This window comes from Ranitomeya imitator, chromosome 4, assembly GCF_032444005.1.
Source record: "Ranitomeya imitator isolate aRanImi1 chromosome 4, aRanImi1.pri, whole genome shotgun sequence".
Classification (NCBI taxonomy): domain Eukaryota; kingdom Metazoa; phylum Chordata; class Amphibia; order Anura; family Dendrobatidae; genus Ranitomeya; species Ranitomeya imitator.
This window is the reverse complement of record NC_091285.1, coordinates 301,354,467-301,380,461: the sequence shown is the minus strand read 5'-3', so window position 1 is coordinate 301,380,461 and position 25,995 is coordinate 301,354,467. Positions and strand designations below refer to the sequence as shown.

At 41.1% G+C, this 25,995-nt stretch overlaps 1 protein-coding gene across 7 annotated transcripts in view; it reads left to right on the top strand.

Moving 5' to 3' along the window:
- The window catches only part of DOCK4 (dedicator of cytokinesis 4), a 488,246-nt gene that overhangs the window by 279,516 nt on the left and 182,735 nt on the right, over nucleotides 1-25,995 (top strand). For 4 of the 7 annotated variants that reach the window (XM_069764795.1, XM_069764794.1, XM_069764799.1 and 1 more), the window contains exons 18-26: nucleotides 1,134-1,231; nucleotides 1,553-1,636; nucleotides 1,722-1,822; nucleotides 3,381-3,462; nucleotides 3,744-3,914; nucleotides 7,291-7,483; nucleotides 14,920-15,047; nucleotides 20,655-20,789; nucleotides 21,976-22,053. In XM_069764795.1, the coding sequence (XP_069620896.1) occupies nucleotides 1,134-1,231; nucleotides 1,553-1,636; nucleotides 1,722-1,822; nucleotides 3,381-3,462; nucleotides 3,744-3,914; nucleotides 7,291-7,483; nucleotides 14,920-15,047; nucleotides 20,655-20,789; nucleotides 21,976-22,053 (1,070 nt within the window). The remainder of the gene's footprint in view (nucleotides 1-1,133; nucleotides 1,232-1,552; nucleotides 1,637-1,721; nucleotides 1,823-3,380; nucleotides 3,463-3,743; nucleotides 3,915-7,290; nucleotides 7,484-14,919; nucleotides 15,048-20,654; nucleotides 20,790-21,975; nucleotides 22,054-25,995) is intronic. The other 3 variants (XM_069764796.1, XM_069764797.1, XM_069764800.1) reach the window with 1 other exon arrangement.

Here is a 25,995-nt window from a genome sequence, read left to right as displayed (position 1 = left end):
AACTCTGTTGAAGTGAGGCAAATGAAGCACCGGAATCGCCGACAGGAGCAGTCCATGAGTCCTCTGAGCCAGCAGAGATTGGTGCTGAGCAGCAGCTACCTGCCTGTAAGTTCATAGCCCAATAGCAAACCACAAGCAAAGTCTCGGATTGCACCTTCAGTGGTATGTGCACACAGCACGTTTTAGATGTGCTCGAACCCTCTTAGTTTTTTAGGAGAAGGACTCTTCAGGACTCGCTGGTGTCTTTTTTTGTTTTTTGTATTGTTTTTTTTAAAACTTGTAATAAATAAACAAGTGATCGACCCAAAGAATGGTCAGGTCACTTTTTTTAAACACGTCTTTGTGAAGCTGAAGCGATTAAAAGAAGCTGAAAAGACTGAACATACGCAGAGCAAGTCGTTTTTACACATAAATGCCTGTGTTCATTCTTTGGGGCATTTATTTTGAGTTTTTTCAGGTGGGTTGTGGAGTTTACAGTTTTGCAAATATGAAAGCAAAGCAAAGTAGAAAATTACAAAGTAGCTGAAATTTAAACACAAACCTAATAAAGGAAGCTTTGGCTGTTGCTCCTAATTCTAATGAACTATTTGGCCAGTTTTTCTGAGGTCTATTAATTGGGAAGGTGAAACTTTCCCTTCCCGCAGACAGCCTTCTATCCAGCGAGTCCGACACCCCCCAAAACGCATATTAAACTACTTAATCATTTACGTGGGGGACTAAGCTTTTATAAAAACATACCAGTAGTATACCGTATATTTTGTTTTTGTTAAAGCAACTTTAATTTCATATGCAAATGAAGGCGCTTTAGTGCACCCTTGATGTGGCTAAGAGCTGGGTGCGCCGTTATGCCCCCCTCTGTGCACTGTCTCCGATACTGAACTTGATGCCGCCTGGCCTCCATCCGTGGTACACGGGCCTGAAGAAGCCCAGTGGGCCCACACTGTGTGAGTGCAGGTGTTGGCACTGTGGATGCCTGCAAACTCTCATCCCTGACTCCTTTCTGCTATTGGCACTCTCTATACTAATACGGCTTAAGTCGTTTCCTATGTATTTTAGGCCCCCTTAATGGCTGACATGTCTGCTGTTATTACAATGCGTGTTATTTTGTTTCTATAATTGTTTCCGCTACTTAGGGGACATGCTGGATCTGCTTAAATGGAGGATGCATCCTGATAAAATCCCAGGCTCCTTATCGAAGTTGAAGGAGATTGACGGGTCTGAGATTGTGAAGGTAAGCTACGTAGTATGAGTATATCATACCTTAAAGTGAACCTGTCAGCGGATACATGCTGCCCAGTCCGTGGGCACTGGCTGTATGATCTCTGCCAGGTATGCCTATAGACACGCCTGTGACGTGATGGCGGGACACCGATGGGTTGCCATTACAGCCATGGGTCTGCTGAAGACCTCTGTGCTTATCATGACAGTTCTCAGTATGTAGCTGGCGTTCATAAGACTCCGTAGTTTTCGCTATACATAGCAGTGCTGTGTATCCACTGTCAGGGTTACGTTAGTTCTAAATTGCTCCGACACGTCCCCTTTCCGTCCACAGTTCCTGCAGGACACACTGGACACCTTGTTTGGCATCCTGAATGAAAGTTCTCAGAAGTACAGCTCTAAAGTCTTCGATTGCTTGGTAAGCTCCATGAGCAGGACTGTCGGAGAGGTTACATAAGACGCAGCTTTCTCAGGAGTTCACGTTTGATGTTTTGTGTCTTCAGGTTCATATAATAAATTTACTACAAGACAGTAAATTCCAGCACTTTAAACCAGTAATGGACACTTACATAGAAGGACATTTCTCCGGTGCCCTTGCTTACAGGTACAATATGATCGTACGTATGTACTTATTCTGGGGAATACATGTAGATGTGTCTTTCACATCGGGAGGTGGCCATTTCTTTTTTTTTTTCCCGTTAAATTTAAAGCACCAAAGAGGAGTAAAAAAAAAAAAGAAAGACTACTAAAATATAATTTTGGATAAAAATATTAAAAGTCATCTTATGAGCCCCATTTTCACAATTGGAACCGAAAACTGTCTTTTACAATGGCAGTGCCGCTGTGTCATTTTGAACTGAATGACCATTTCTGGTTGGTTGTAAATGTCAGTGTTTCCATTACACAGCGCAATGTGTTATTCTGTTTGCCGCCCTCTAAGGGGCGGTCCATGAAATAGAGGTATAACAATACGGGAGAATCTTTTTGTCATTTAACACCCGTCAGGGTTTGTGCTGATGAATAACACACCGTGTATTCGTTTTGGGTTATTTTAAAACGGGAATCTGTCAGCGTTTTTTTTGCCTTTATGTATTGTTGTTTTCAGATGGTTTAGCAAAGACCCTGATTCCAGCAATGTATCACTTACTGGGCTGCTTGCTGCCATTTTGATAAAATCCTGGTTTTATTTGCTGCAGATCTTGCAGCTCTCTGAATGCTGAGCGCTGTATAATCCCACCCACATCATTGATTGGCAGCTTTGTGTGTTCACTGTGCATAGGTAGAAAGGTACCACTCAGGGGTGGTGGGCAGGGCTATATAGAGCTCATGAATATGGTGGACTACATAGCAGCAGGTTTACTAGTCCTTTGCTGAACATCTCCTGCAGATTAAAAAACTGATGTTCTCAAAACTACAGCAAGCAGCCTGGTAAGTGACAAATCACTGAAATCAGGGTCTCTATCTCTATCAGATTAGGCGGCAATAACCTGTAGAAATACTCCCTTTAACTGCAGACTGAACGTGCTGTGAACTTCTCTGTAGTATATGTTGTGTTGAACGTTTATTGTAGCACATTTAAGTAATGTAGTAAAATAGTTTCACCTCAGCTCTACACCTACTATCACCTATAGAGTACCTGTGGTTTGCATTTTTTTTTAATCAAATAGAGTAGGTGAAAATAAGAAACTTTGTAATGTATCTTATTAGAGAAATCTGATTCCTTCACCTCCTGAGCTGACAATTCTTTCTCAAAATTCTCAGATCATAGGTAAAATCTGTCTTCAAGGAATGAGATAGGAGATGACAGTTGGTGCGCATAAGGTTCTATGGAGAACTGTAACTGTGGTTTCTGTAGAACGTGCAGCAGAATGTTTGTATCTGACGCCGTAGAATTTTACAAGCACCAACGGTCATCTCGTATTTCAGTAATGGGAACGTCTGTGTTCACTGAATAAACTTTTTACAGATTTTAGCAATGAAATCTTGAGAGTGGAAGATCAATCCAGGAGGAGAAAGAAGCAGACTTTAGGAAGATATATGACAAAGCTTCTTATTTTCAGATGTACTCTTTAAAACATAGTTTAAGTGATAAAATGTGAGCTATTTTAGGCTTTTCCTGGTTACGCAGAAAAATTAATTGAACTCACCTTGTGACTTTTTAGAGACCTCATAAAAGTGCTGAAATGGTATGTTGACCGGATAATTGAAGCCGAACGGCAGGAGCATATCCAGGAGGTATTAAAGGTAATGATACATGTACTGTTACCCCCTTTACCTGCAGGGTGACTGATTTATGCTGCTTCACTTTGATGTGATGGCAATTGGCCTAGGTGCCAGGACCATAAGAGTCAGTGGGCTCATTATCCTAGATTATCGCTTGTATTGGTAAAACAAGCCTGTGAGAACCTAACATGTAAAGTCATCTGGGTCATTATCCTGTTTCTCTAGAAACACATGTTGCTATCCCATGCCGATCAGTTGGAAAACATGACAATAACGCTGTTTCTTTTTCATTAATATTGTAGGCTCAAGAATATATTTTTAAGTATATTGTTCAATCTCGGAAACTTTTTGCATTTGCAACTGGTGGACAAAATGAAGAAGAATTTCACTGCAGTATTCAGGAACTCATGATGTCAATCCGGTTTTTCCTATCTAAGGAAAGCAAAGGAACAAGTGCTTTGTCTCAGTCACAGGTTGATGATTTTTCTTTAATTCAATTCAAAAAATGCTCATTCAATCATTTTAACTTTATGAACAGGCAATATTAATCATTATCTTTAAGATAATCTGTCACCACATTTTTCCTTACCTCATCTGTCAGTGGACTACATGGTTTCAGGTTTATTAGTCCTCTAGTGATAATCTCCTGCTGAAACCATGATTTAATCAAAACTTCACCAACCAGCCTAGTAAGGGACACATCACTGGAATCAGAGTATCTTTCTACACATTATGATACTCTCAGATTAGGTAACAAAAAACTGGGGACTAATTCTTTTTAAAGGGGTTTTTCATGATTTTTTTCATCTGGCGTGCACACAGCAAAAACAAATTATCTTTATACATCTACTTCCAGTCTAGCGCTGCCTCTTTGCTGCTGTCCCATGTCTTTGTTGGCAGGCTGCTGCTGTGATGTAATGACTACAATGCATAGGACCGCTCCAGGCAAATGCTGGGCTCAATGGTGATGCCGATGTGGTCTGCATGAGAACACAAACCCAGTGATTTCTATAGCATTGATATATTATAATCCGTTTCAATCCATCTTTTCCTTTTGCAAATATATGAAGCATGTTAATAACAAGTTCTGTAGGGTTCTCGAATCAAAAGACCGAACGATGCCAATTTCTTGTGGATTGTGCTGCAGATCTTGTCCTTGATTCATCAGGACCTGTGTTGTTCGCGCTAGTCTTGATGCGCAGGCATGATGGAGTGAAAGGTGCCCCTTATTGAATAATTTGCATCTTAAAAGTGGCATTGCCCCCCTGTGCACCTTGCCACAAATCCTAAGCTAGTCGGAGACTTAAGTAAGATTTGTGGCATATGGTATACCATAATTCTTCATGCATTGGATGAGTAGACCCATTTTAGTGGACCTGGATGAAATTGGCATCAAAATGTAAACAAAACACAAATTTTTTTGCCTTAAAGTTTTGCAACTTTTTAAAGTGTTTTATGCCAGATTTCTGGTTTAAACATTTTGATAAATCGAGGTCTTGTTGCTTTCCTAGCATTTGTACCATAGATTTCGCAATACACTATGCAAATAAGATGTATAACTGTACAAGTGCTTCTCACTAAATTAGAATATCATCAAAAAGTTAGTTTATTTCAGTTTTTCAATACAAAAAGTGAAACTCATATATTATATAGTCATTACAAACAGAGTGATCTATTTCAAGTGTTTATTTCTGTTATTGTTGATGATTATGGTTTATAGTCAATGAAAACCCAAAAGTCATTATCTCAGAAATTTAGAATACTATATAATACCAGCTTGAAAAATTATTTTAAATTCTGAAATATTGGGCTACTGAAAAGTATGTTCAGTAAATGAACTCAATACTTGGTCGGAGCTCCTTTTGCATCAATTACTGCATCAATGCAGAGTGGCATGGAGGCGATCAGCCTGTGGCACTGCTGAGGTGTTATGGAAGCCCAGGTTGCTTTGATAGCAACCTTCAGCTCGTCTGCATTGTTGGGTCTGGTGTCTCTCATCTTCCTCTTGACAATACCCCAAAGATTCTCTATGAGGTTAAGATCAGGTGAGTTTGCTGGCCAATCAAGCACAGTGATACTGTTTTTAAACCAGGTATTGGTACTTTTGGCAGTGTGGACAGGTGCCAAGTCCTGCTGGAGAATGAAATTTCCATCTCCAATAACCTTGTCGGCAGAGGGAAGCATGAAGTGCTCTAAAATTTCCTGGTAGACGGCTGCGCTGACTTTGGTCTTGATAAAACACAGTGGACCTACACCAGAAGATGACATGGCTACCAAAACCATCACTGATTGTGGAAACTTCACACTAGACATCAAGCAGCTTGGATTGTGGCCTCTCCATTCTTCCTCCAGACTCTGGGACCTTGATTTCCAAATGAAATGCCAAATTTACTTTAATCTGAAAACAACACCTTGGACCACTGAGTAACAGTCCAGTTTTTTTCTCCCTGGCCCAGGTAAGAGGCTTCTGGTGATGTCTATTGGTCACGAGTGGTTTGACACAAGGAATGTGACACTTGTATCCCATGTCCTGGATACGTCTGTGTGTGGTGGCTCTTGAAGCAATGACTCCAGCAGCAGTCCACTGCTTGTGAATCTACCCCAAATTTTTGAATGGCGTTTTCTTAATAATCTTTTCAAGGCTCCGGTTATCACGGTTGCTTGTGCACCTTTTTCTACAACACTTTTTCCTTCCACTCAACTTTCCATTAATATGCTTGGATACAGCACTCTGTGAACAGCCAGCTTCTTTAACAATGACCTTTTGTGGCTTACCCTCCTTGTGGAGTGTGTTCTGGACATCTGTCAAGTCAGCAGTCTTCCCCATGATTGTGGAGCCTACTGAAACAGACTAAAGGACCTTTTTAAACCCCTAGGAAGCCTTTGCAGGTGTTTTTTGCTAATTATTCTAATTTACTGAGATGATAACTTTTGGGTTTTTATTGGCTGTAAGCGATAATCATCAACGTTAACAGAAATAAACACTTGAAATAGAAAACTCTGTATGTAATGACTCTTATTTGATATATGAAATTCACTTTTTGAATTAAAGAACTGAAATAAATTAACTTCTTCATGATATTCTAATTTAGCGAGAAGCACTTTTATATGCTGTAGGCTTAAAAAAAATTCACACAGCCTACGGAGGACATTTGGTACTGCAATCTGCAGCATATTTGCCTAACTGTATTTAAGGATATTTGCAGACCTGGAACATCTCCTAAAATAAGAGTAAAGTATCAATGAGCTGGTTATTGTCAGGGACTTAGTGTTTGGACTTGGCATTCATTTTTGGCAATGCCTTTCCCTAAGTGCTTGTGTAGATGACCATATTTTAGTTATTCTCTTGGGCCGTCCACATGTCTCATTTTTTTCATTGGACCGAGCCGGTCCAACAAATAATCTCAGCATTCCCAAGTTTGATCCAATATTCTGATCGCACTCGGCCATGCAAGTCATTGTGGAAAACATTGGACTACACTTGGGTGACATCATGGACTGTCCGAATGGAGAAGTTGGAGGATCTTTCTTTTTCCATCTTCTCCTCATCCAAGAGAATCGTAGCACACCATGTTCACACTCAGTGACTGAATAGCAGGTCAGTATTGGTATTAGTAGGCATATTCGCCTTAAACGCCCACCTTGACACGTCAGCATGGCTTCTGGTCTCCTTTCTGTAAATCACACTGGAGCCCCATGAAATGCGCAACAAGTGAAATGTTATTGATATGTTATTATTGGAGAGTGATGGACTGAAAATGCTGAACACTCCATAGGTTGTGATAAGTATGAGATGGTATCCATTGGTACGTCCTCCGACGATATTCTTGTATTTCCATATTTCTCCAGGCGGTCTTTCTGAATTCTTTCCCAGCCGTTTACTCTGAGCTGCTGAAGCTGTTTGATGTTCGGGAAGTCGCCAGCTTGGTGCATGACACTCTGGGCAGCCTGCCAACGATCATGCACGCGGACGACTCCCTGCAGGAGATTAAACTTCAGTGCATTGCGAAGACGGTGGAGAGCGAGCTCTACAGCAATCCTGGTACGGGGAGCGATACGCATTCATGGAAGTTAACTTTTGCTGCTAAGGCACTTTTCATATTATTGACAAATAAAAAAACAGAACAAAAAAAAGAACAAAACAGTCGTATCCCCCTCCTCTTCCCAGTACTTTACACTCATGGGCACATTCATTAAATTTATATTTGAGTACAACATGTTCTAAAAAGCTTATTCATGGTTATGGCCAAATGTGAAACCCAAGGTAAAGTAAAAGTGAAATGTTCAGAGTTTATGTATGAGACTTGCCTACACGTACCTACGGTAGCATCACAAAACTTTTTTTTTTTTTTTTTTGGATCAGATTTTTTTTATTGAACATTTTCTCATTGAAATACAATTAGAAATAAAAGTATAATAATAAACTCCGCCTCACCCCCAACATAGAATAACAAGTATCAAAGTGTAAAAAATGAACCACTGTTCACTAAAGGAGAAGATAACTTAGTTGGTTATTATTTACTTATTACAACAGCAATTTAGTACACATGAATACAAGTATGTTGGAAAATGTGTCACCAAGAAATGTAATGCATCTGGAATTGATACTGCATAAGAGCTCATTCCCGTGAAATCGGACGAGTGCAGTCGCCCCAATGTCTCTTTATGGTGCAGCTCACTTCTGCAATTATTTTCTCATCCCGACTCAGAATGCAAAAACTATTGCAACATGCTGAGATTGCACCCGAGAATCGGAGGATTGCACGGATACATATAAGTCTAAGGGTGGGGGTGGAAGGGGGGAGGGAAACATGGCACTGCACTCGGATATCACCAGAGTGCAGTGCGATATACGGCGACAGCAGAGGAGATGGAGAAATTACTTTCTCCATCTCCTCCGCTGCTGTGCTGCGATCATCTATTGCAAGAGGATGGGAGCACAGAACACTGACGCTCGGCTTACACTTGCAGCACAGCTGGAACCGAGGGTCATTACGTTATCGCATCCGATGGTCTCGCGTGAGAGAATCGTCAGATGCCATACGTTAATGGGATGCTGGCTTAAGTCTAGTGTTCAAAAGAGACCTAAACGGTTTCTCTAACTCTCTCGATGGCAACCCTGATCCATCCATCCTTTGGACCAGAGCTTTCCAAATTTTGTAATAACATTTCTTTTTAAATAAATGCCCCTTTCCAAATTCAATAACCAGTTGATTTTATTTATAAACTCCGGAATTGTAGGGACCAAATCCGTTATCCAATAGAGAGCTGTCACTTTCCTAGCCATGAACAACATACGAGACACACCTGTCTTGCTGTATTCATCAGTAGTCATTCACAAAATCTTTAATTAGATAGACCAAATGTTATATCTGTTAGGCCTAGTGGCTGGCTTTATTAAAATAGGGACTTAAAGATGACTTGTCACCACCTAAGACATTGTCACCACCTAAGACAAGAACCACGGCTTCAAAAACTCAGTAACAACGTCGCATGTAAAAAAAACACAGTCAAAAAACACAATAAAAAATGCACAAGTAACCTAATTTGGGAATGTAGCCTAAGGCAGAGTGTCGGTGGGAAACTATGTGCAGCATAGTAAACATAGGGGAGATCTGTGCTATTGTCTTCCTGCTGGATGTATTGATATATGAAGGAGTGTAAGATGAATTCCTGAGTGTTATGGAGCCGGAAAAGGGGAAAAAGAAACAGCTGCAGAGGTAAAACCTGTTACAGCCTATTCTCAGTGTGTCCATTGTGGGCTCTGTGTTAATGTATTAGAAGGGGATATGGCTATAACAGCATATATTTCACTGCATAAGTGAGATATATGCTGTAATTGCCATGTCCTCTTCTAACATATTAACCCCTTTCAAGCTGATGTTTCTTCATCTAGAAGATTACCCTTTAGAAGCAGTTATGTCCTCCTCTTGCAGATTAATGCTTTAGAATCAAATGTGTATTCTGACTTTATCAGGGCTTTATGATAGACAGAGATGTTCTATGACATAGCTGATGTGTAATATTATTTTGTAAGTAAAGTTCTGGCTCCTAGACGTGGAGGTGAGAAAAGTGATTTGGGTTTCACCATAAAGATGCAGTGGTGAAATATTGGTAAATTGTTTGTACAATTATATTCTGTGGACCAGAGTGCTGAGTAAATGGCAAAATGGTCGTATTGATGAATTCGCCCCAAATCCTACAAACCTGAGCTCTTCAATTACCATTCAGATTACCATTTGGAGTCATATACTCTCCCCTTCACAGTCTGGTGACAAAGACCATCTCACCACATTTTGAGCTCAGTTTAGTAAAATAAAGTAAAACTTCCCTTGCTTGTAAATAATCTGGAGTTTCAACCATAAAAGTAGGACAATGCACCATGCACTTGCATAGTCTGTAGATAATCCATTTTTTACAGTAGCAGAATTTCAATGTATCCATAAAAATGCTATACTGTGGAATCTGATTTTTTTCTCACACACCCATAGACTTGAATGGGTGAGTCTCATTCGATTAACAAAAGAAACTAGTGCAAACTTTAGGTCAGTGAAAAAAATTGCTCATCTGCACTGCCCCATTGAATATGGTCGAAGTCCTTAGTAAATAGTAATATATTGCGCTTGGGAGATGTGAGAAGGTGCCCAAGTAGGGTTCCCATGATCTGTAATAGCTCATGGATGTCAGACTCCACACTCAGAGGAAGTGTGTAGAGAATCTGAATCTTATTCACAATCCAATGCTCTAGAATAATATAGCAATGATTTGGTCCTTCAGGAGAAAGGGGTGGATTGTTGTGAGTAAGAAGGTAATAAGAAGGTGTTAGGACAGTGGGAAGGCCGACAGCCTTCGTTGTGAGCAATGAGCTACTCCCATAGCATTCTGGATCATTGGATTTTGAATAAAATTCATCTATTCTACACACTTCCGTCGAGTTCTACAGCACTCATTCCGAAAATACGGTCGAGTGAACGAGCCCTAATACACAGAGAAATCATTTGATATGCCAATGAAATGTATTTGAGAATTGTCTTATCATTTCATCTTCATTCACTTTTTTCCCTCCTAATCAACAGGTCCTCTTTAATTGTACAGCATGTTTTTGTTATGTGGTAGCATAGTATGATTTAAAGTCAAATTTGTAGGATCCCAAAAGCTCACAGTCTTATTGTAGTGGTTTCCTGGACTCATTATTGTAATTATGGCTTGTAAAGACGAAATCAGGATTGTATTCACAGTGTAAACCTGTGGTATAACCTTTTTAATTCATTTATGTTGCAGATTATTTTCATTTAAAGGGTTAGTCTATTTCCGCTGTTCTTGATTGAGATTGGAATAACCGCATCTAGGTCCCGGCCAGCAGAGGTGGGGGTTATGAAAACTGCTGAGTGCAGCTGATATACGTGCAAGTCCCCTAGCAATGTATGGATGTTGCCACAACAGCGTAGCTCAGGACTTAGAAGCAGTTATTCCCATTTTAGCCATGAAAGGTAGAGATGACAATAACCCTTTAATGATATGTATTTTTGTTGTTTCTTGCTCTGCGGGAAGATTTTGGTCTATAAGTTTTAACAGCTTTATTTAGTCAACCCCAGAAGAGAGTTGCTTTTCAATTAAATAAAATCATTAATTACGTAGATACTTTGGTGTATGCACTGAGGTGTATTGTAAACCTCAATTTCAAAGCAAAATTAACTTTCAGTCCGTAATCCTTATAGCAACAGTCACCAAGATAATAAAGTGGGAGAAAAAAATCTGAAAATCTCCTAACAAAAACCCCCAATAAAGACTGATGCTATAAAGACAAACCAATAAGAAAACTGTAATAGTAAAGACTAACCAACAATAAGAAGATAGTAACAATAAAGACTAACCAACAATAAGAAGATAGTAACAATAAAGACTAACCAACAATAAGAAGATAGTAACAATAAAGACTAACCAACAATAAGAAGATAGTAACAATAAAGACTAACCAACAATAAGAAAGCAGTAACAATAAAGACTAACCAACAATAAGAAAGCAGTAACAATAAAGATTAACCAACAACAAGAAGATAGTCATTTTGATCCAATGTTTGATCCTTCAAGTATTCTGTTTCCAGACCTACAATAGTATGACAACATGACAGTCTTTTCAGATTAAAGAGTAACTAAACTTTTTTTTTTTTTCCTTTTTCACTTTTAAACTACAACTGTATGTTGAATACAATTTTTGTAATGTGGTTAATTACCCTATTTTTCTGCCTTCAGTCTTAAAATAGGTCCTGAAATGTTCTTTGCTGCATATCAACAGTATAATAGAAAAGGCTACAAATCCAGCAATCCCAAATATAAAAAAATATATTAAAACTTCACACTAGTTATGATTCAGAACCAGTGTGATTCAAAACCGTCACCAATGCATATCGTATAGTTCTCCTTCTTTTCCTCCACCACATTTATCCTCTTTCTGGTTGGATTTTTAAAAAAATATTTTCTATTAAATGTGAAGTTTTAATATTTTTTTTTTATTTGGGATTGCTGGATTTTTTTCACCTTTTCTATTGCACTCCACTGAGTAACCAGCTGGGAATTTGTCATCTGTGCATCACTTCTGAATTTGTGGCTCCATGAGCTGCACTAGACCCTGGCAGAACTGATAAGTATCCTTTTCCTCTTTTGTTATATCAAGAGTATGGCTCTACCAACTGTTTCATGTGGGGTAAAATCAGTCATCACAGTGTACACGCAGTCTCTTTGTATATAGTACTCTCAGTGAGAGGAGCGTAGGAATGGAGTCTGCACAGTGCTTTCACTGTGACCGCAGCGCTTGTCACCAGAGCCACGGACTGCATGTCTGCTTTTCCTACAATTGCTCCAAGATCCTCTCGCCTGCATACCGCTCTCACTGTGACTGCAGCGCTTGTCACCAGAGCCACGAACTGCATGTCTTCTTTTCCTACAATTGCTCCAAGATCCTCTCGACTGCACACCGCTCTCACTGTGACTGCAGCACTTGTCATCAGAGCCACGGACTGCATGTCTGCTTTTCCTACAATTGCTCCAAGATCCTCTCGCCTGCATAGCGCTCTCACTGTGACTGCAGCGCTTGTCACCAGAGCCACGGACTGCATGTCTGCTTTTCCTACAATTGCTCCAAGATCCTCTCGCCTGCATAGCGCTCTCACTGTGACTGCAGCGCTTGTCACCAGAGCCACGGACTGCATGTCTGCTTTTCCTACAATTGCTCCAAGATCCTCTCGCCTGCATAGCGCTCTCACTGTGACTGCAGCACTTGTCATCAGAGCCACGGACTGCATGTCTGCTTTTCCTACAATTGCTCCAAGATCCTCTCGCCTGCATAGCGCTCTCACTGTGACTGCAGCGCTTGTCACCAGAGCCACGGACTGCATGTCTGCTTTTCCTACAATTGCTCCAAGATCCTCTCGCCTGCATAGCGCTCTCACTGTGACTGCAGCGCTTGTCACCAGAGCCACGGACTGCATGTCTGCTTTTCCTACAATTGCTCCAAGATCCTCTCGACTGCACACCGCTCTCACTGTGACTGCAGCACTTGTCATCAGAGCCACGGACTGCATATCTGCTTTTCCTACAATTGCTCCAAGATCCTCTCGCCTGCATAGCGCTCTCACTGTGACTGCAGCGCTTGTCAACAGAGCCACGGACTGCATGTCTGCTTTTCCTACAATTGCTCCAAGATCCTCTCGCCTGCATAGCGCTCTCACTGTGACTGCAGCGCTTGTCACCAGAGCCACGGACTGCATGTCTGCTTTTCCTACAATTGCTCCAAGATCCTCTCGCCTGCATAGCGCTCTCACTGTGACTGCAGCGCTTGTCACCAGAGCCACGGACTGCATGTCTGCTTTTCCTACAATTGCTCCAAGATCCTCTCGACTGCACACCGCTCTCACTGTGACTGCAGCACTTGTCATCAGAGCCACGGACTGCATGTCTGCTTTTCCTACAATTGCTCCAAGATCCTCTCGCCTGCATAGCGCTCTCACTGTGACTGCAGCGCTTGTCAACAGAGCCACGGACTGCATGTCTGCTTTTCCTACAATTGCTCCAAGATCCTCTCGCCTGCATAGCGCTCTCACTGTGACTGCAGCGCTTGTCACCAGAGCCACGGACTGCATGTCTGATTTTCCTACAATTGCTCCAAGATCCTCTCGCCTGCATAGCGCTCTCACTGTGACTGCAGCGCTTGTCACCATGGCCACAGACTGCATGTCTGCTTTCTCTAGAAGTGCTCCATGATCCTCGTGCCTGCAAAGCGCTCTCACTGTGACTGCAGCGCTTGTCACCAGGGCCACGGACTGCATGTCTGCTTTCTCTAGAAGTGCTCCATGATCCTCGTGCCTGCAAAGCATGCTCACTAAGACTGCAGGGCCATGGATTGCATGTCTGCTCTTTCTACAATTGCTCCAAGATCTTCTCACCTGTAGTGCTTGTCACCAGGGCCCGGACCACATGTCTGCTTTCTCTACAATTGCTCCAAGACCCTCGCTCCAGCATGATGCCCTCACTATGGCGGATAAAGGCACACTGAGAGCACTTTGCAGGAGGGAGGGTCTTCTAGTGCTCCTGGGGAAAATAGACAGGCAGTCCTGTGGTCCTTGAGACAAATGCAAAAGTAACGTGTTCTCCTCTATACAAGGGTGTGTGGAGAAGAATACGCTGCAGTCACAGACCTGCTTTGCAGACCCAACTCCTGCACTCCTCTCACCGTGTTTTCTCTACAAGGAGGCTGCATGCACACCGTGAAGACTGCTCTTCCCCGCACTCATAGTTGAGAGATCAGTACTCCAGATGTTGAGTACGGGTCGATGCACTTGGTAAAGTTAAGGACCTATTTTCTGCATGAAGGCTGAAAAAACAGGTAATTAACCCTATTGGAGTATGTGCCCACATCACCTTCTAGACACTGGCTCCACTGCTGGTTTATTTAAGGCAAAGCCGTTTCAAGAAAATGTCAACGTTGGATTTCCAGAAAAGGTTTCACTGTTGTCTTCTACTCTATACTTTCAAGTATAAAGAGCGGGTGACTTCTGCTAGAATGGACAGGTTGCTTCTTTTAACCTCTTCGGTGTTTCTGAACTCCAAAGCAATGAAAATATATGACATAAGACGAAAATGTGCTCAGCAATGTCATTATGACTTTGCTTTGATTCATGTTCATTTCACGGGAGCTTTTGCGGCATTTTTCTGACAGATTCTGCCTGATAAAGACGCTCTGTGTACAAACGCTTACAAAATACATCCAAATTACATTTTTAATCTAAAAATGGGGTAGTATAGTTAAAGTTTAGTTACTGTAATGTGACTTTGAAATCCTTCACGCTCTGACTTCTGCAGGCCCTATTGATTTAGGGAAGCCCGGACACATTGTAGCATCTGATCTGTCTGGGTAAGCGCCGCTTGTTAAGTGCTTGTGGCGACCTGATTCTAATAACATGCAATGTGTTGTCATTTCAGAGTCCAGGTTTATTCTCCTCCCTGTCGTCCTCCACCACCTCCACATGCATCTGCAGGAGCAGAGAGATCTTGTAATGTGCGCACGTATCCTTAGCAACATGTTTTGTCTTAGCAAGAAAAGCAGCTCTGTAAGTAATTGGGAGATGCTTATTATATACATTAACATACAGCATGCTGAACAGTAATCCGGAGCACTGTAAATCATTTCCACAGCGATCTATATATATAGGAGAAGTATCCAGCAGGTGCTTGGCATACAGCTGGAAGGCTCGCATTCTTCCTCTTTGCTAGAAGAATTATCATGCTCTATTGCCAGGCCTCATCTCTAATTACTAATGACAAATTAACTTGCAGGATGTGGAGAATTTTGATTAAATACGGTGACACTGTGACACGAGTAATGCCACTTACCAGGGTAATGGCTGCTATCATCTACGGGGAGCAGAAGGCACTCACAGTAAAATCAGATGATTCCCACTTTAAAGCAGAGTTGAAACTAGGAAAGTATGGTGTTGGCGCACTCCTACCCCAATGCAAGTTATAGGGGGTTTCAGGAAAACCATCTGCTCTACTGACGCTCCCTGGATCCAGCGCTGAGATTCTGCCACTGCCCTCGGTGTCTGCTATTCTGTTACTCCGATACCAAGTCACCGGCACTGCAGTAAATCATTGAGCTCAATGGCTCGTACGGTCAGCTTGGTCCTCAGAACTCAGTCATTGGCCGCAGAGCTGGCGACGTGATGTCTGCGCTACAGACAGCGGGAGCCACTAGGTGCGGCATGTAGACTCTGCTCCAGAACCAGGCAGGGTGAGCAAAGCAGTTTTTTTTTTTTTTAAAACAAACTACAGTCGAAAGGTAGAGGTTTTCCAAAACAAGTCAATCCCTTAAAGCTACTTCTGGTACACATACTAGTCTCATATGTCCAGGAGCTGTCCTGTTTCTGATGCTCAGCTACTTGCAAACTACATTTTTTAGTGAGTCTTTCCCTGGCATCCTGCCAGCATCACAGTTGTTGGAACTTTCTTTCCCTCATTTTTCAGTATGCACTATCCAGTCACTTTCATTCTCTGAACTGAAAGTTTTCATCTGTTATGTCTGTATGACATTTAGATAAAAGATGTAAAAGTGCATTAGGGTCTTATCCAAGTGGAAAGAAGAGCATAAATAGGTAGTTTTGCTCACCTTGTAGGATTGGGTGTAGCACAAGCACTAGAATATCATAGATTCCAACTGCCGCAGTTTCCACTGTACTGAAATATGCCACGGATAATGGAAGTATCCTGTGCTGCTGGATTATTGACACCATGGAATATCAGATGTTGGTTTAATGTCAACGTGTTTTAGAGTACACAATTTCTACCGCTGCTTCCTCCAGAATCCAGCACCTTTTTTGCTCCTCCTCACAGTGACATTCGCTCTTCTGATTGTCCATGTCACATTATTGCTGTCGGTAGAATTTGAGTTCAAGTGTATTAAACTGAGCGCTGCCGGCCTTTCAACTGGACTGCCTGAGTGTCAAGCAGCTCCCACCCCGTGCACTCGGGAGTCTGAGTGACTCTGAAACGCGTTGACATGAAACCAACATTTCATATTCCATCGTGGCTTGTCACTAATGCAGCAGTGCAGGAGACTTCCATTATCCATTGCCTATTTCTGTATGACTTTGACAGACAGGAGAGCAGGAGCAGAGAGACAAAAGACCCTCCTTCACTTAGTGGTATCCATTTTAGTGTCTGTGCTGCCAAAAATAGATTCCCCTTTTCAGCAGGCAGTGGAAAGCAAGTTTGTCAGAAGTAGCGACCTTTTTCCTGATCAAATTCATTGGCCAATGTACACAGAACATAATCTGAATAGATTTTAAGAGTATAGCTTCCACCCTGGACTTCCACACCTAGATCTTGCTGCTCAGCCAAGCGAAGAGCATTAGTGCTAATGTAGAGCTGAAAGAATACGAGCTTTTGGAAGGTTACCAGCCTTATATGACAATGGTGTAAGTTAGAACCTCTACACCAGCAGGGCTATGTACATTGTAGCGTATGTTTAATGCATGTGCTCAAATAGTGTGAACGGCCACCAAAAGACCATTGTATAAAAAACATAGAGCAGTAGCAACTGTAAAGTTTTGTAACTGCTGAACCAAAGACAATTAGACTAGGCCCACAAGGACTATAGATTAGGTCAGCAAACACTGCAAAGTATTCTTAACCTCTGCTTGTAGCATCGTTATGTTTCCCTGGGCATAATGCCTGGGTGCCCTTAAGGAAGCAATAAAGAAGTCTGTTACATGTCATTATGAAGGTCCTCGCATTTCTTCTGTCACAACACACAAACAGGTGTAACGATGTAGTAGACCTATGTGTACCATCTGCTAAGGCAGAATAACAACTGTTCTGGAGCCTGTGGCTGTTGTGCACAGATTAAAATATGAATTGGAAAGATTTATAGCACTTTAAAAACATATATTCTTACTGGTGATTTCAAACATTTGGTATTAAAGTTACCTTATTCTATGGAAATTTTCTTTCTAGAATAATGGTTAACGCCTTAACGACATAATTTCATCATAGGTCGATAAGTGATGATGCGGGCTCATGAGCTGAACTTCCTTCAGACCAGGCAGATGCCAGCTGTGTTACGTAGCCTGCATCTACCTTGGACTGCAGCGACTGGAGCTTGCGCTGATCGCTGTAGTTAACCACTTAAATTTCTGTCTCTTTTAGTAGCATTTATATGATGTCTGCCAGCACACATGCAACGGCGTCTATTGTGGGAAACTATTATGGGAAACAGCATCTATTACAAGTTACGATGGTATCTGGGGTCTGCTGAAAGCCCCCGTTACTGCCATATTGGTCATAGACTGAACTCCATAGGAGTAACATGATTTTGCTACATATTGCAATATACTGTATATTTGAGTGTATGATACAAGCTAGCAAGCAATGTCACATTCAAACCCCATAAAAAGACTAAAGTATACAGTGAATGGTAAAAGAAGTGTTTTTTAAAAATATATAAAAAATTTAATCATCCCTGTTTTCCTCCATTTAAATAATGAAATTAAAATAATAAACATACTTGGTATCACAGTTTCCAAAAAGTTCTATATATTATGATACAAATTTATTTAAACCACACGTTAAATGCAAAAAAAGAAAAATTTAAGTAAAACACGAGAATTGCCCCTTTTGGTGGCTGCATTTCCCACAAGTAAGAGCGAAAATGTCTTATCAAAATGGTATTAATAAAAATGTTGTCTCTGCTTGAAACGAGATAAAATAGTTGTGGGTCTCAAAAAATGGAGACAGGAAGAACATATTTTATTTAATTTTATAAATTTCGGATTATTTTTCACCAGTAAAATAACAAATTAAAATGGACGGGTTTGATATTGCTGTATTTGCATTGACCTTGAGAATATTTTGCCAGGTCATTTTCACCTCACATTGAACATCACAAAAACCAAACTTTAATATTTTTTCCTGACCTCAAATGGCTATGTCAACAGAAAAATATAGAAAAGTTATGGCTTTTGGAACAATGCTAGGAAAATAAAAACAAAAGCATAAAAATATTCATTGGTCATTAAAAGGTTAACTGTGTTTTTGTAAATATTTTGTAGAAAACTCAAAATATAATCTTCTCTTCTAATAGATAATCCATAAGTCTGCAGTCAATCTGTGTGACCAGACTTATGAATCACCATGCGGAATGACTGCAGACTTATCGATTTAAGGCCCCGTCACACATAGCGACGCTTAAGCGATCCCGACAACGATACGGCCTGTCAGGGATCAGCAGCGATGCGGCGACCTGTAGCGACCTGTACAACGATGCTATTTCATGACGATTCAATGGGACGTCCTGTCAACGAGGTCGTTGGTAAGGTGTCAAACACAGCGATGTGTGCTACCCAGCGGGACCTCAACGATCAAAAAACGGTCCAGGCCATTCCGACACGACCAGCGATCTCACCGCAGGGGCCTGGTCGCTGCTACGTGTCACACATAGCGAGATCGCTACTGAGGTCGCTGTTGCGTCACAAAACTTGTGACTCAGCAGCAATCTCGCTATGTGTGACGGGGGCTTTAGACCAGGAATAAGGTGCAATAATAAGGAAACTTCATTAGGTTCTACAATATGGTCACGGGGGTTACTTTCATGTATACCTTTACGTTAAGACTGAGGGGCCTATCTATTAAGACTGACGTTTCATGCAACAGAGTTCAGGAAGGGCACCACTTAATGAATTCAGTACACTTTCTCACTGGCGTGTAAACCGCTTCACCTCATTAGAAAGACTATTGTAGTCAGTGACCAGCATAGTATTTCTGCTCTAACAAGCTCCGGCCTTTTTCCTGAATTTGGTCAGCAGACGTAGCGACACCCTGTCCTGCCCTGGATTCTCCCCAAGAGCCACCCATTTTGGCAGAGCTACTTTAAACTATCGTGAAAATGACAAAAGTCACAACATTTTTTTGCAACTTTATCTTGTGCAAAAATGTGCTAACTTTTCAAAGCATTTTGTGCCAATTTTGTGACATAAGGGCTTTGATGAATCACCCCCATAATGCCATGCAGTGTTTTTCTGAAATAGAATAGCCTACTGACGCATTTTTTAAACGAAGTATTACAATCAATAAAAGGTTACGTATTACAAGTGCTTCTCATTAATTAGAATGTCATCCAAAAGTTAATTTATTTCAGTTCTTCAATACAAAAAGTGAAACTTGTATATTGTATAGAGTCATTACAAACAGAGTGATCTATTTCAAGTGTTTATTTCTGTTAATGTTGATGATTATGGCTTACAGCCGATGAAAACCCCAAAGTCATTATCTCAGTACATTAGAATACTTTATAACACCAGCTTCATAAATGACTTTAAAATCTGAAATGTTGCCTACTGAAATGTATGATCAGTAAATCAAAAAAAGAGGTAGAAAAAACGCAGTAGCACTCACCGATCTGTAGCAGTTCAAACGTCCTTTATTAGAACATACAGTAAGGCATCTTCACGGCTTAGGGGAGGGAGTGAGAACGGGAGTGCGACAGGCAAGACGACGACGGCCGTTTCGCGCTAACACCAAGCGCTTCCACGGGTCCCGTGGAAGCGCTTGGTGTTAGCGCGAAACGGCCGTCGTCGTCTTGCCTTACTGCCTTACTGTATGTTCTAATAAAGGACGTTTGAACTGCTACAGATCGGTGAGTGCTATTGCGTTTTTTCTACCTCTTTTTTTTGTTTACATTGACACTTCGTTTCACGCAAGCACCTCCTTTCACCTGATCGGACTGCCTATTGTTCTGGAACTTGCCACATTGAGCAGATAATCTCTTGAGAGTTGAGCTGTGCCGCTTACTTTTTTTCTTTTTGGTTTGGACATGATCAGTAAATGCACTCAATACTTAGTCAGGGCTTCTTTTGCATCAATTATAAAAATTAAATTAACTTTTTGCTGATATTTTAATTCTGTGAGAAGCACTGGTATGTGAACTGTCAGAGAAGTGTAATGTTTACATATGAGGAAAATACATAATGCACATACATTTTCAGCAAGCCAAAACCTTATAAAAGTTTTTTATGAGATGCAGTACATTGTACAGTTATAAAATACCTTTCTAAAAATCTGTCTTTCTGCTGGAGTGGTGTACTTTGTGGGGGTTGTAGATATGTTTCTGGGCTTTGTTACTTTGGTAGCTTTCATTAAAATGTTTTCTGTTTGGTAATTTTTAGGAAAAGTCTGCCATGAAGGAGATTGATGTGATTGTGAACAGCTTGCTGGATATATTATTAAGAACTATTTTAGAGATCACCAGTAGGCCTCAGCCTTCAGGCTCTGCAATGAGACTTCAGTTCCAGGACGTAACTGTAAGTATTTTGTCTTGCTATGCAGATGAATTACTGCTATTATCGCTTTTATTCACCCTGTATAAACCATTATTACAAACAACCATACATGTATTTCCTGATAGGAGGTGCATGTATGGGATTTGGATGCTGTGTACACAGGATTTGTGCCCGTTTCATTTGCATCGAGACTGGCTGTAATATATAGATGAAGTCCTGCTTCTATGTGGACCTGAGCAAGCTCTGATTCCAGCACTTTTAGCCTTCAAATGCTCCTATCATTAAAGCCGGCGGCATTTAAGGAGCTTGACAGCGAAACAGAGCACCCTGCCTGTACTCAGTAGATTATTTTACATAGAATTAATTTATTATTTCCTTTTCTTGAAGTGTGGTCTTCCCCGGAATGTAAACCATATCATGGCAGACAAAACCTTTACCACTAAGCCACTGGCTGAACTGCTGTATACCCATTGGCTGGGGTCACACTGTGTGGATTCTCTGATGTGAGAGAATTTGGCCAATTATGCTAATGTCACTCAGATCAAACTGTGTCAGACTTTGATCCAAGTGTCACCTTAGTGTAATACAATCCTCTTGCATGTGAAAATTGCAGCACAAGTTCGGAGAAGCCAGAGAACTTAATTTCTCCATCCTCACTGTTCTGTGTCCTCGCTACAGACTGCATTCGAATGGCATCCAAGTGCAGTCCAATGTTTCACACGCACCTATAGACTTGTTATGGGTGCTTGTGATTTGATCATCGGATGCACCCACAGCATTTTGCAATTGTTTTCTCATGCCAAATTGGCCTAAGAAAAAAAGTGAAGATCTGCACTGCCCCATAGTATAACATTGGGTCGAGCGCTATCCAATAAATTGTTGGCTAGCACTCGGCCATGTTATACAGTCATGTGAGGGAGCCCTAAAAATCTAAATAGTGTTGTTCTTCTTCTTTACATGCACATTGTGCTAGTTCACATATACCTGTATATTAGGAGTAAACGTAAAGTTGGTAATTTTTTCCTAGAAAATTGCGAAAAATAATAAAAATTATTTACAATTCTTATTATTTATACCCTTTTTAAAAAAAAGATGTCACAAATAAGTACCTATTTGTTAAATGTGCTTGTAATGGATTAGCATGTACTTACTTTATATATGTTTGCATAATGTGCATATGCATGTAAATGTGCATCTGTATATGCAGGTGGGGCCTGTCGGAGGGGGACGCCCAGAGAGAAGTTCTACACAGGGGCCCTTCACTGTCATTGTTCGTCCCTGTTTGGTATGGCCTCATTTCTAACACCTTGTACTGTAAAGCTTATTTAATTATGTATCTCATATGGTGAATACTGTAAGAAAGAATAACAAATGCCAGAAATTGTAATTTATATTCTTCCCATTTTGGAAAAAAATGTATAAAAAAATGATCAAGTTGTCTCACAATATATAAACCCTAACATGGCATTGTACACAAAAAAAAATAAAAAAAAGTTATGGGTCTCAGAATATAATACCCTGAAGTGTTTTTTTGATTGGCTAAAGTTGTAAAACCTAAATTAAATATATACAGTGTTGCGGTCATGGCTGAGTCAAGCAGACTGCTACGCCCAGCTGCGGCGCACATGGATTTGTGGACAGACTATGCCACATGACCAGGCCTACCCAGGAAGGGGTGTAACTAAGCGGCTACCTTGGTGTTCACTGGAGCCTCTAGTGGTGAGGTCCGGCTTGTGCGGCAGGTAGCTGCCAGGTACCACTCCTGGGCAGAACCCGATACTGCAGCTGCTGACCCCCGGGGTAAGGTAGGCTGACACTACTATAGGGCTTCAGACTCGCCGGTCTAGGATTCAGTGTCAGAGTTAGGTCACTCATGGACCAGGGAATAGTGTTTATGCATTGACCGCTCTGAGACCAAGGTACAGTGTTCAGACGCTGTCCGCTCCGGGACCGGTGGCCAAGTTTCAGGTGCGGGACGCTACGGGACAAGGGGACGAGGTTCAGGCATTGGCAGCTCTGGGACCAAGGGACGTGTTTCAGGCACTCACCACTCCAGGACCAGGGGACAAGATTCAGGGACCTACAAAAACAGGACTGGCCTCAACAAGACCAGTGGACGACGTTCAGGCTCTGACCACACCGGAACAAAGGGACCTCACAACTCACTAGCAGTACACCTTACCAACTAATAATTCACTATGTTGCTTGGCAACTCCCTAGTCCAGAGGGAGTCTTTTATATAAGATGCCTTCCAGCTATTGGCTCGGAGCATCTCGCAGGTGTACTACTTATGATAAATGCCTCTCAGCAACAGGCTGAGAGCATTTAGAACAATGCGCTCGCTGCTTCTTTAAGAACTGTGAAGCGCAGGCATGCATATACTAGGCACGCCCACCCAGAAAGCAGGACATAGCAGAAGGGACCCGCTAAGAGAATGCCGCAGGGCTGGGGCGTCGAGTAAGCTGGCGTTCCTGCATGGAGGGGGAAGGGGGCACCATGCAGGGGCGTTACATAAAGTTGGTATTATTATTATTATTATGTCGACTTGCAGAATAAGATTAACATGTCAGTTATTCTAAATGGGGATTCATTCCATTTCCCAAAAACTGCTAAAAATCACCAACAGATAGTATCAACGAAGAAACCCTATTGTGTAACTCAGTTGACGAAAAATGTAAAACTTATAGTTCTCAGAATATGATGACTCCATTTTTTTTCAATGAATAATATCATGAGAATCATACATTTTCTATTTTTCTGCAAACTGAAAAAAATTATAGAGCGCAAATCAAAATATATAAATTATATGTTACCTTAATTGTCCTGACCCACAGAATAAAGTTAACTTTATTTTTGTAGCACATGATTAATCTAAAATTTAAAATGACAAAACGAACCACAACGAAATCCCTGACTTATTTTTTTTCCATTTCAGTAGAGTGTTAATAATGGTTAGGTAACCTAAAAGTGATGCCTCAGACAAATACAATTCACTAACAAGCCCTCATAAGGCTTCATCGATGAAAAATGCAAGAACTTTGGGTCCAGACATGCAACAAAGAAAATACGGTGATAACGAAGATCAAATTAGGCCTAGCCTTTATAGCCATTATAATCTTCCCCCAGAAAATATGCATTTGATTTTATATTTAATCTAATAACTAAACATATATATATATATATATATATACACCGGTGTGTGTATATATATCTATTTTACTCGATGGTTCTAATGGATGCCATGTGTCAGTCATCGTTCACCCATAGACGCCTGTGTAACATGTTACTGGGTGACTGTGGAAGGTGCTTTTTGAGGATATCATTCTTTTTTTTTACTAGATGAGCAAACTTGGATTACTTAGTATGTTGAGAAAGTTTCTAATTTTATACAGTCCAAGAAAAAATAATGGCAAATGTTTTGTTACATAGGCCTTTCTTGTACAGTTGTCTTTTATGTTATATGTGCTCTAGGACCTCTATGACTTATTAATAGAATGATGACATTTCAAACTTCCAGTTTATTTCTATAAATTGAAACAAGAATCAGACTTTTTTGCATCCTATAATATGGTTTCATTTTACATGAAACATACATCCTTTCAGAGTGGCAACTTAGTAGCCAAGGATGTATAAGATATATCTAAAATGGGTCATGGATCAGTGTTGTAGCTGGGATCCAAGCTGTTAAAATGCCCCTACCCTTATCACCAGCCAGTGTGAAGGAGCAGAATGAGCACTGGGGGAGCTGACCGGCTGCACTAACAGGACGGAGATCTATGATGTGAGATCCTCTTCCTGTCCCTGTGATGAATATAACCATCAGGGGGCGTTAAAGTGACTACTTCCTTTAATTATAGCTGCTTCACTGATTCTCGACTTTTTTTTTTACCTGTTTTGTTTGCCCCCTGTTCTAAAGTCACTCACCCTTGGGAAATAAAGTGCCCAACACATAAATTTTCCTTTTAACCAACTGAGCATATGCCACAGAACTCATCTGTGGACAGTTGTGTTTTCCCCCTGTGACACTGGCCAATCATATTGCCTGCCATTATAGAGGAGAAAAGGTAAATACCCACAGAGAAGGTCACAGCTGCTGCCTTGCTCATCATATTCTCCTAAGATTAGATTTTTCTCACTCGGGGCTGTGACCTTCTCTGTAAGCATTTGCTTTTTCTTTTTTTAGGTATGGATATATTTCATGCTCTAGAAGAGCACATAGGCTAATGGTAATATCTATGGGACTTTAGTCTGTTTATGGTTAATACCCGATATCCCTGAAAGACTTCTCTGCTTCTCTTTTTTATGTAAATTACAATGTTCTGGCTTTTTATTTGATAAAAAAACACACTTATCCTTTTTTATTTAAAAATAACAAACAGAATTGTTCTCGCCTAATACCCATTCCCTTTTCTGGGACAGTTGCAGGCTGCTATTTTTAGGCTGGAGGGGGGGAATCCATTCAAAAAATGGGGGGACCCCACACCTTTAAAAATATATATATATATTTATTACCCGATAGGTGACATCTTCTCTGATTATTCCTACTCCCTTTGTCTCCAAGTAGTACAGATGCCATGATAAGATTTCATGCCCAGAACTCATCTCTGCAAATTTCCCTCTTCTCTGTCTCCAGCAGCACATTCCGACACTGTGCCCTTAAAGGGAACCCATAACCAGAAGAAAACCCCATTAACGTGCAGATATGGGGTTAATCAGCAGTTTAATAGCGTTATCATGCTGGCCGGCTCCTGCTTGTAGCTTGAATGCTGCTTGGAGAAAATGAACTTTATTCTCCCCAGCAGCATTCCTATTTCAGTCACGTGAGTGATGCCAGTGCTAGTTCAGTCACCACTGTGAGACTACAGAACGGTGACTGTAACCGCAAACGCACCCCGTCTCCGAGCCCCAATTCAGTGTCAGTCAGGATCAGGGGCGCAGTTGCAGCCGCCTTTATGTATTCTCAGAGCGGTGCCAGAACACATGATGGCTCCACCTTCCCCGTGATAGAAACTGGAAACCTGCTGGGGAGAAGAAAGTTGCTTTTCTCCCCGCAGCGTTAGGCTATCTGCAGGCGGCAGTATTATATGCTATTAGCCTGCTGATTAACCACATATCTGTAGGTTAGTAGTGTTTTTTTTCTGGTGCTAGATATCCTTTAAAAATAAAAGTATCATTATACTGCCCCATAAATAATGATATTTCCATGCTTCAACACTGAATAAATAAT